The sequence below is a fragment of the Cebus imitator genome, unplaced genomic scaffold (genome assembly GCF_001604975.1).
Source record: "Cebus imitator isolate Cc_AM_T3 unplaced genomic scaffold, Cebus_imitator-1.0 Scaffold38, whole genome shotgun sequence".
NCBI lineage: Eukaryota > Metazoa > Chordata > Mammalia > Primates > Cebidae > Cebus > Cebus imitator.
The window spans coordinates 2,833,433-2,845,500 of NW_016107353.1; the positions used below are offsets into that span (position 1 = coordinate 2,833,433).

Sequence of the window (12,068 nt, forward strand, 5' to 3'; positions counted from 1 at the left end):
TGAGATGGAGTCTTGCTCTGTCACCCAGACCGGAGCGCAGTAACACAATCTCAGCTCACTGCAGCCTCTGCCTCCTGGGTTTAGGCAATTCTCTGCCTCGGCCTCCCAAGCAGCTGGGATTACAGGAACATGCCACCACACCTGACTAATTTTTGTATTTTTAGTAGAGATAGTGTTTCACCACCTTGGCCAGGCTGGTCTTGAACTCCTGATCCACTTGCCTTGGTCTCCCAAAGTGCTGGGATTACAGGCGTGAGCCACGGCACCTGGCCAATTATACAATCTTTCATAAAACCAGGTATTAAGACATTTTGATTAGCAGTGCTCCAGTTGATTACATGACATTTAAATTTTATAATTTCATAATGGCCCTTCATTACTAGCATCCAGTAAAGGTCTTTCCATGGTTTTCTAGGTCAAATAATCTGTGACCACTCTAAATCCAAAGAACAAACATTCTTATTAAGGGATGGAAAAAAATAAGACCATATTTGCTGCAGAAAGGAGCCATGGTTAGTCCAAGAATAAAAAAAATTTCAAAGGAAACAAAACAAGTAAACATTAAATGGGCCAACGCAGAAGATGTCTGATTTCTCAGCTTCTAGACTTACCTTGCCTTTTGCGTTTCCTGTATAAATATATTCCCCTCGCCTATCAAAAGATGCCACCACGTTCAAATCGGAGTCATCGTCCACCGGCAGAACAACATGTTTGGAATCTGAAAGGGTCAACATGACAGGAGCAGATTTCATGGGACACACGAGAACCTTGTTCCTGTTTAAAAATACGAACAGTACGTTGGCTGTTGCTTTGGTATCAGCAGGCTGATTCCCTGTCCTTTCTCCTGAACCCTTTCCATGCCCTCAACAACTCTCCCAGTCCAAACAAATTTGAAACAGTGAAAAAGCATAAAATCCACACATCTAGTAACAGGGCAAAGACTGAGTAAAATTAGTCCTGATGAAATACAATGTAATCATTAAAAAAAAATAAAAAAATAAACTACTAAAATATGAAATAAAGGGGAAAAATAAAATACTGATTATAAATGCATATTTATAAACATTTAATATGTATTGAACTATGAGGCACTATTCAAAAAGATGTATACTTAAAGAGAACTCAACTAAGAAAGAACCCAGAGAAATGAATAGTTATGCCTAGGTGACAGAATGGTGAGTAACTCTTTTTTTATTTTCATTTTATTTTTCTTTTTGTAACTCTTATTTTTAAATGTAGTTTTAATATTGAACTGTTTCCTCCACTAAAGAAATCCAAATAATGAAGGAGGAAAAAGCCCCTCCCACAGAAAGGGCCAATTATTCTTATGCCCACCTTTGCCCATTCTTAAAGTCTTAATATTGGTCAGTTTTTCATTATATAATATACCCTCCTTAAAATGTATTCAGTAGGCCAGGTGCGGTGGCTCATGCCTGTCATCCCAGCACTTTGGGAGGCTGAGGCAGGTGGGTCACCTGAGGTCAGAAGTTGACCAGACTGGCCAACATGGCGAAACCCTGTCTCTACTAAAAATACAAAAATCGGCCAGGTGTGGCCAGGTGCCTGTAATCCTAGCTGCTCGGGAGGCTGAAGCAGGAGAATCACTAGAACCCAGGTGGCAGAGGCCACAGTGAGCCCAGCCTGCGCCACTGTACTCCAGCCTGAGTGTTGCAGTGAGACTCCATCTCAAAAAAGTTAAAATTAAAAAAAAAAAAAAAAAATGTGTTCAGAGCCGGGCACCATGGCTCACACCAGTAATCCCAGCACTTTGGGCAGCGAGACAGGTGGATCACGAGGTCAGGTAAGACTAGCCTTGCCAACATGGGGAAACTCCATCTCTACTAAAAATACAAAAATTAGCCAGGCAATGTGGCATGCGCCCATAGTCCTAGCTACTCGAGAGACTGAGGCAGAAGAATCGCTTGAACCCAGGAGGCAGAGGTTGCAGTGAGCCAAGAATACAGCACTGCACTGCAGCCTGAAGTGATAGAGCGGGACCCTGTCTCAAAAAAAAAAAAATGTATACAGTAGAGCCAACCTAGACAGCAAGGTTATTTTATGTAGAAGGTTTGAAGAGATGTATATTTGCCTTCTAAAACCATAAACTAAAATTGTCACAAGCCCAGAGCTAATCCATATAGAATTAGATCCCACCCCAGGAGAGAAATAGCTTAAACATACTGATCTCGTGGATGATATTGGACTTTTAAGATGGGTGAGGGGAATCGAAATCTCTGGTCGCAGTCGCCTGAAAGAACATCCCACTGTGACACTATGTTATCAGTGGAAGCACTCACAAGTTTATGACCATCTCGACTCCAGCTGAGAAGAAAAAAAGAGGTAATTTAGCACATTTTCTAAGTATATCATACCACTCTCCTGGATAAACTGTGTAAGTCACACGCATTGCTACAATTGCACAGATCAACAATGTTTTTGGTTTTGTTCTACATATACTCAAATCCACAAGCTTTTCCAACTAGGCAATAAATAAGAATGTTTTCATGACATTTTCTTATCTAGTAATGGAAGCTCGTAATATTTCAAGATAAAACTATAAAGTGACTCAGTGAAATAAAAAACATCTTAGAAGGGTCTAAAATCAGCTGGCCTTACAGGGTTGATATATTTGAACTTTCTGAAATTAACTCAGAAGTAGTACCATCATGGTATAAACAAAACAGAAAAAGTGGTAAGTACCTGTTATTTAAAACAATTTAAAGAGTAACTGAGAAAGAATTAATTCCTCCTGCTAAGTACAGCTAAACACATTGGACATCATACATAAAACAGACAAAAAAGGTTCTGAAAGGTAGACAAAGGGCAGGCAAGCCAGAGACTGCAGAATCTGAAGGAGGACACAGGAGTGAAATTCCCGAATGTTGTTTTTGCCTCATATACCCCGTTCTGGGTGAAGGAAAAACCAACAACCTGGTAATACCAGTGGGCACACACAAAAGGCTCCAAGAAGAGCTTGCTTTCTCCAGCTAAGGAACCAGGAAAGGACAGACCAGCAAGATGGAAAACTTTAAGACAATAACCAATCTACTCCAGCCAAATATTACAGAAAAGAACTGCAAGTTCCCCTCTTAGCCAGGTTCAAGCAGATAGCCTAGACTTCCCCTTTATCCAGGTACAACAAGGCACCCTCCCCACCTCACTGGAGTGGTGTCAGAGAAGGCTCAGTAGGGAATCAGACTTGCAGTAATGAGGTCACACCACCATGGTGTCAGAGGAAGCCACACAGAGAGAAGGAACAAGGAATTACTATCCTTCCCAGACAGGATGATATCAGCAGAGACCTAGTAGAGAACCTAAACTTCCAATCCCATCCAGCAGTAATGAGCCCAAGTAAGAAGAAACCTAAACTTTCACCCTCTCTGGCAATAACAACAATGATACTCCATTCCCCTGTGCAGTATCAGAGGAGGTCTGCTAATCTAGAAGATTTACATAAAATCTACAGGCCGGGCGCAGTGGCTCACACCTGTAATCCTAGCACTTTGGGAGGCCAAGGCAGGCGAATCACCTGAGGCCAAGAGTTCAAGACTAGCCTGACCAAAATGGTAAAATCCCGTGTCTACTAAAAATACAAAAAATTAACTGAGCATGGTGGTGTGTGCCTGTAGTCCCAGCTACTTAGGAGGCTGAGGCAGGAAAACCACTTGAACCTGGGAGGCAAAAATTGCAGTGAATCAAGATGGTGCCACTGAGCTCCAGCCTGGGTGATACGGTGAGACTTGGTCTCAAGAAAAAATAAAAAACAAATAAGATCTACAGTCTCGTGATACCCAAAGTGCTCAGGTTTCAACCGAAAATCACTTGTCAACTCAAGAACAAAGAAAATATCAATTTGAATAAGAAAAGACAGTCAACAGACACTAATACAGAGACGACATGTTAGAATTATCTGACAAGAATTACAATGCAGCCATCACAAAAACGCTTCAACAAACAATTATTAACATCCTCAAACACTGGGGGAAAAAAACTCAAAAAATCTCAGCAAAGAAATAGAAGATACAGAGAAGACCCAAATGGGAATTTTGGAACTGAAAAATATAGTAAGAGAAATAAACTCAATAGTTGAATTCAGTAGCCAATGGAGGAAAAAAAGGGAAAGAATCAGCAAACTGGAAGATGGAATAAAAACTAACCAATCTTAATAGAGAGAAAATAGACTAATATACATACATACATACACACACACACACAAACAGTAACATATATAATTATATATATAAAATAACATATATATACACATTCACACACAGATACATATACACACACACACACACACACACATACACACACAGAGCCTGTAGAACTATAACAAAAGATCTAATATTCATGTCATCAGAGTCCTGGAAGGACAGAATACAGACTGGGATGTTAAGCTATTTGAAGAAATAATGGCTGAAATTTTCCTAAATTTGGCAAGAGGTATAAAACCTACAGATTCAAGAACATCAACTAAGATGAGCCCAAAGAAATCCACTCCAAGAAATATAGGGAAACTTCTGAAAACTAAAGACAATACGTAAAAATCTTGAAAGCTGCAAAAGAAAAATCATGCCTTACCTATAGGGGAACAACAATGTGAATGACAGGCGATTTCTCATCAGAAACCATGGAGGCCAGAAAGAAGTGGCACATTTTTCAAGTGCTGAAAGAAAAGAACCGTCATCCTACAAATAAATGCGTAAACTGAGACATTTGTTGCCAGCAGACACACTCTAAAGAATGGCTAAATCATGTCTAGAAAAGATTAAAGGAAGAGTTTAGAATATCAGGAAGGAAGAATGAACAATGAAAAGAGTATAAAAATATGGGTAGATAAAATTACTTTTTCTCGGCCAGGCACAGTGGCTCACGTCTGTAATCCCAGCACTTTGGAAGGCCAAGACAGGTGGATCACCTGAGGTCAGGAGTTTGAGACCAGCTGGGCCAACGTGGTGAAATCTCATCTCTACTAAAAATATAAAATTAGCCGGGTGTGATGGCACGTGCCTGTAACCCCAGCTACTGAGGAGGCTGAGGCAGGAGAATCACTTAAACCCGGGAGGCAGAGATTGCAATAAGCCAAGATCGTGCCATTGCACTCCAGCCTGGGCAACAAGAGCAAAACTCCATCTCAAAAAAAAGAAAAAAAATTACTTTTTCTCTTCTTGAGTTTTGATGTTTGAAACATACATTTTAACACTGTCTTATGTGGATCTCAATGTATGTAGAGCAAACATTTAAGACTACTATACACAAGAAAGGACAAGGGGATGACAGGAAGGTAAGGTTTCTACACTTCACTTAAACTGGTAAAATATTCACCAATACAACTTATCACCAGTAGACTGTAGTAAGTTATAAACGTATGATGTAAAACCTAGTAACCACTAATGCTACACAAGGATATATACTCATAAGCACTACAGATAAAAGGAAATTCTACAAACTTGTCCAAGTAACCCACAGGAAGGCAGGAAACAAAAACAAAAAAGAAATGGAACAAGTAAAAACCTAACCCAAAACTGATAATTTCCCAGATTTTGAAATCAAGAGGAGAAACTATTAAGAAACTTGGCAGGCAGTATAATCTCCATGGTTAAGAACATGGCTCAAAAGTCAGACTTCCGCTCAAGCTGAGACATTACCACCTCCTAGCTGTGTGATTTTTGGCAAGTTACTTAAGTTTTATGCATTACCATTTCCTCATCTATAACACAGGAATAAAAACAGTATCCACCTGCAGAAGGCTGTTGAGAGAATTTAAATTAATACACATAAAATTCTTCGCCTGGCACATAATAAGTACCCAATGCCTGTATACAGTAAGTGCTCAAAAAATATTATTTATATCAGAGACAAGATAAATATACTCCCAGACTCAGGACTCCAGGAACAGAGGAAGGCAGGGGTTAAACCAAGGAAGTAAATATAGAGGGATTAAGATAAAGCCTGCACACAAAAGGACTCTGGTGTCTCTCTTCTACTGGCTCTAGAGTACCTACAGTTAGGCAAATAGCGGATCCTTCCAGAGAATGTCAACTCCAATGAGGCCTAAAGGCGCTAACACACAAAGCTGCACAATAAAAATGCCAATAGCTGGATGGATGATGATGATGGGAGTATAAAAGAGAAAGTTAAAATTCAAATACACTATAACAGGAAACCCAATTTCTGAAATTAACAAACCAAGAAAAAGCAATACACGTTATATTATAAATACGAAACTAAACAGCAGAAGAAATAACCCCCAAAAATAGACGTCCACTGGGAATGGCACAAGACTGGAAGTGAGGAGAAAAAAGGAACAGGTTTCGCTGCTATTCTTGTAAGCCTTTTAGCACAATTTGACTACAGAACAAAATGTTAGCTATGATTCCGTTTTCCCTCTAAACTCTTCTGTACTAGGGGGTGGGTGGGTTAAAAAAAAAAAAAAAAAAAAAAAAAAACCTACTGCTCCTGCACTGTAATTTTTGTTTTCTTTCACAACAAGCTTGTATTCTGTCATAATGAAGGGAAATCTAACTAAAAATTAAGTTATAAACAAAAGTAAAAACTAAGAAAATAATTTATTCTTCAATTCCAAATTCCGTAAACTTAAAAATTAGGAATTATCATACTTTCTCACAGCTTCTTTCCCAAAGACAGATGGGTCTTTACTGATTCCGTGTGAAGTCTAAAAGATCATTTAGATCCACCTATGGCCCCCATTCAGTGCTTGGATTTCTTCTGCGGCATCCTAAAAAGTGGGGCGGGAACAGCTCTCAGACAGCTCTCTCCTGGGCAGTCAATCCCATCCATGGCACCTCTGCTTGAGAGCTCTTCTCTACTCGGAGTTAACTTTTGTTTCCCTATAGCTAACTAACTTCCGTTCACTACCTACGAGTGCTGTTTTGTTTTTTAGGGTTTTTGTTTGTTTTTGAGACAGGGTCTTGCTCTGTCACCCAGGCAGATCTCAGCTTACTGGTTCAAGTGATTCTCCCACCTCAGGTTCCCGAGTAGCTGGGATTACAGGTGCGCATTATCACGCCTGGCTAATTTTTGTATTTTGAGTAGACACAGGGTTTCACCATGTTGGCCAGGCTGGTCTCAAACTCCTGACCTCAAGTGATCTGTGAGCCTCAGCCTCACAAAGTGCTGGGATTACAAGCATGAGCCACTGCACCCAGCCAGTACCCACCAGTTCTGCTTCTATATCATGGGCCATTTCATCTCTTTCACACATCAACTATAATAGTTGAAGTCAGCTATCAAGCCTACCCAGAACTTCTCTTGGTAAAATTTAATCCCTAATATGCTCAAATAAAGAACAGTTAAATAACTATGATGCATGTATACTATGCAATACTCTATAGACACAACTATTTAAAATAATAAGACAGAAAAATATTTACTATATGCTAAGTGGAAAAAGCAAGCTATAGAACAAAACATATTTTTTTTAAAAACCATTATGTGAACATATCTACTAATTTTTTTCTACCTATAAAGAGATGCAGATATCTTACAGATAGATCATTCCATACTCTGTAACAGTGGTTACCCAAGAAGTAGAAAAAGGCTTTCATTTTTTACTTTGCATATTTATATATCGTTTGAATTTTTTAAAATATTTTTAAATGGCCGGGCGAAGTGGCTCACGCCCGTAAGCCTAGCACTCTGGGAGGCCAAGGCAGGCAGATCATCAGAGGTCAGGAGTTCAAGACCAGCCTGGCCAACATGGTGAAATCCTGCCTCTACTAAAAATACAAAAATTAGCCGGGCATGGTGGTGGGCACCTGTAATCCCAGCTACTCGGGAGACTGAGGCAGGAGAATCGCTTGAACCTGGGAGGCAGAGGTTGCAGTGAGCCAAGATCACGCTATTGCACTGCAGCCTGGGCAACAGAGAAAGACTCTGTCTCAAAAATATACATATAAATTTTTTAAAAAATAATCAAGTATAGAGAAGGGTTGAAAAATCTCTCACTCTATATCCTCTGACTAATAACACACTTCTGGAAGTTTACTGTAATGACAAATCATAGACCAAACGCCCACTGGGCATCTCAGATGCTTGTTGGAACATCTCCCATTCATCCAACAAGTATCTGAATGCCTACTATGTATCAGGTACAATGCTGGAAGCTGAGAACATAGCAGTGGAATGGCACACAAGGTTCGTATTCTCACAGCACTTACCTTGTTACAGGGAAGATACTCTAACACAAAATATTTGCAACCAACTACCATGAAAATAATAGGAGAAATGCAACCATAATCTCAACTTACCGCTTCCCCCTCAAATCTTCCATTTCTTGAACCAAGCCAGAAACCTAAGAATCACCTTAACTTTTCCACTTCACTCACATCCCAATCTAATTAATGACTAAGTCCTCTTATTGCTACCATTTCTCACATCTGTCTAACTTGACTCCTTTCTTACTGCAACATTCATCATCTCTTGCCTACACCACAGCAGTTCTATCTCCACTCACTGTTGCCCCTCTGATCTCTTTTCTACTTGTTGCTCTGAAGATCTTCCTAAAATAAAAACCCATCATGTTACTTTCCTGCCAAAATCTTTTAATGACTTCACAGTACATACAAGCTACAGTTCAAATTCATGAGTATGGTGATGAGGTTCTCCATGAGGATCTCGGTTTACCTTGGCTCTTGTCATATCATATTTCCCATACCACAATCCAGCTATCCTGATACGTGTAGTTCCCCACTGTACCATACTTGTTTCAAGCTTATATGCCTTTGCCTGTGCAGTGCCCTCTGCTTGGAATATATGTGGCAAACATCTACTTATCTTACAAATTTAAAGTTATAAATTATCTGGCCAGGCGCAGTGGCTCACACCTGTAGTCCTAGCACTTTGGGAGGCTGAGGCAGGTGGATTACCTAAGGTCAGTAGTTTGAGATCACCCTGGCCAACATGGTGAAACCTCATCTCTACTAAAAATACAAAAATTAGCTGGGCATGGTGGTGTACACCTGTAATTCCAGCTACTCGGGAGGCTGAAGTAGGAGAATTGCCTGAACCCGGGAGGTGGAGGGCGGTTGCAGTGAGCCGAGATCGCACCATTGCACTCCAGCCTGGGCAACAGAGCAAGACTCCATCTCAAAATAAAATAAAGTTATAAATTATCTCATCTATAATGACTTTTCTACCATTATTCCCCTCCATTACAATTGATAACTTCTTTCTTTGCGCTTTTACGCCCACTAAATCTCAAATATAGTTCATGTATAGGACGTATGAAGCTTTATTACATGTACCTGTATGCAAATCCACCTCCCACTAATCATCAAGAATTTCTCATTTGTTTCTGTGTCCCCAGAGCCTAACATAGCACCTGGTACATAACTCATGGTCAACACCTGCTTAATGCATGAATATATAAGAAAAACTTTAGGCACAAAGACATTCACTAAACATTATGTAATTAAGGAAAATAACCAGAAAACAGTTAAGTAAATTATGGTTTATCTATCAGACAATATATGCTCATTAAAAAGTTGTTAAAGACTATTCAAGCAAAAAAAAAAAAAAATGTCTAGACAGTATTAGGAGGGAAAAAGCAAACTACCAGAATATAGCACAATTACAAACTATGCTTAAAAAATCTTATCTAGAAACTGGGCAGGCATGGTGGCTCACACCTGTACTCCCAGCACTTTGGGAGGCTGAGGTGGGAGGACCGATTGAGGCCAGGAGTTCAAGACGAGCCTGAGCAACACAGCAAAACCCTGTCTCTATAAAAAAAAAAATTTTAAATTAGCCAGGCATGGTGGCACACATCTGTAGCTACTTGAGAGGATCACTTGAGCCTGGGATTTCCAAGGTTGCAGTGAACTGTGATCATGCCTGTGACTAGCCACTGCACTCCAGTCTAAGCCACAGAGCAAGACCCTATCTCAACAACAACAAAACAAAGAAACAACAAAAAAGCTGTAGGTAGAAAGCAGTAGTATCTGGTTACTAGGACTACAGAAAATACTAGTTATTTCTATTTTATTTTCCATGATTTTCTAGAATAAGTATATATTACTACATAACAAAAAAACACATCTTTTTAATAGGTAAGAGTTTTTTGTTTTGTTTTGTTTTAGAGATAAGGTTTATAGTCGCCCAGGCACTGGAGTGCAGTGGTACAATCATGGCTCATTACAGCCTAGAACTCCTGGGCTCAAGTGATCCTCCCACTTCAGCCTCCTAAGTAGCCAGGATTACAGATGTGCACCGTACACCTGGCTAAATTTTTTTTTACTTTTTGTAGAGATGAGGTCTCACTATGTTGCCCAGGCTGGTTGCCTGGGCTCAAGGAATCCTCCCGTTTCAGCTTCCCAAAGCATTGGGATTATATAGGCATGGGCCAGTGCATCTAGCCAGGAGGTCTAAAATTACATTATGATGATGGTTGCATAACTCTGAATATATAAAAACCTGTGAATTGTACACTTTTGAAATTTTATGTTATGTGAAATACACACACACACACACACACACACACACACCCCTCTTAAAGCTGTTAAAAATATGTGTATCTATTTAAATCTTTATTGCAAGAATACAACAAAAGGAAACACAAAGGCAGTGAAAGGAACCTAAAGGATCATCCAGTCCAGTGCATCCTGGATTATTAGAAAAAAGTTGTGGCCCAAGCCACCAATACATTACTGGCCAAACTTTACATGATTCGTGCCTCCTCCCAAACCAGTGCTTTATAATACCATTTAGAGAGACAGAATTTAATTAACCTTGATCTGATTAGGTTCTTTTTTTTGGCCCCACGTTCATTTAAAAAAAATGCTGCCCCAAAATAAAATTTTCTGAAGCAAATGGTTTCAGAGAGTAAGAGTGAAATCAATGGGAATTTTTGTAACAGCAGATTTCAACTGTTTTTACATTTGCCATAAAGCCTTAATAACTATATTTCATTGAAGGAATAGTCATACTTGTGATCACTAAAGCTACTGAAATTCAGTAACCTGGACAAAACTGAACTCAATAGCTTCCAAGCTTCTGTCCTGAGACTTTTTACTCTAAATGAAAAGTTAGTATCACAATGATACTACAATTACAATCTGAAAATCTCATTTCAGTATTAAGATATTCTCAGCACCTAATATAGATTCATAATACAATGAATTTATCCCAAGAAAGGTGCTTCAAGGGCAGCATGGGCTCAGGATCTACATAAACCATGAGAAACTGTATTACTAATGGCTGAATATTTAAAAATCTAAGTACTAAAATATCTACGATGAGATTAACAAATACATAGTTATCATTCATTCTCCTAATTTAACTCATATTTAACATTTTAATTTAAAAATTTCTTACCATAAAGAACACACTGGATGGATGTGTGCACTAATTATTTTAGCAATGCCTCTTGTCAAGAAATCCCAGATGACAATTCGGCCATCATTACAGCCAACCGCAAGCAGTGTGCCCCACCTGTTAAAGGTGCAAGTCAAAGCCATGCTGATACAATCCAAAGTTCCATCAGCTTCCTAAAAATTGAAACAAATACGAGAGACAATAACAGCCAGGTATCCAAATTATTTCCTAAAGATTATCATTTGTGATACTTTTATTGAATATAAATTATATTGTATACCAAAATAACTTCTCTGTGTCTTATTTCTATTAAAATAGCCAAAATGAAGAAACATTTATTAAAGATAATCACAGATTCTAGAAACAGACGTGATCAATCCCTTATATCACTACTATAACTTTGTATAAACTTTCTGGAGGGCAAATGGGCAAAATATAACACAAGTATTTAAAATTCATGTCTATTGATGCAGCCATAATTCTGGAAATTTATTCCAAGAAAAAGAATTTAAAACAACAACAAAAAAATCTGGAATAGCCTATATGCATAACACTAGAGAAGTCAAATTCTTTCATATCAATATCAAGCTGTTTAAAATAACCACAATGTCTATCCTCAAACACTCAAGTGTTACAAAATAGTTTTACACTTAAAAAAGTAAAGCACACTTATGACATATATTTTGATCACTATGTAAAAACACTGATCAAAAAAGAGAAAAGCACATTAAAAA

At 38.8% G+C, this 12,068-nt stretch overlaps 1 protein-coding gene across 1 annotated transcript in view; it reads right to left on the bottom strand.

Moving 5' to 3' along the window:
* The window catches only part of RBBP5 (RB binding protein 5, histone lysine methyltransferase complex subunit), a 29,829-nt gene extending 18,277 nt beyond the window's left edge, over positions 1-11,552 (bottom strand). The window contains exons 1-3 of the mRNA XM_037737439.1: positions 11,335-11,552; positions 2,182-2,322; positions 612-774 (exon numbers count right to left, since the gene is read on the bottom strand). Of these exons, the coding sequence (XP_037593367.1) occupies positions 612-774; positions 2,182-2,322; positions 11,335-11,477 (447 nt within the window). The 5' untranslated portion in view covers positions 11,478-11,552. The remainder of the gene's footprint in view (positions 1-611; positions 775-2,181; positions 2,323-11,334) is intronic.
* Positions 11,553-12,068: the final 516 nt, after the last annotated feature.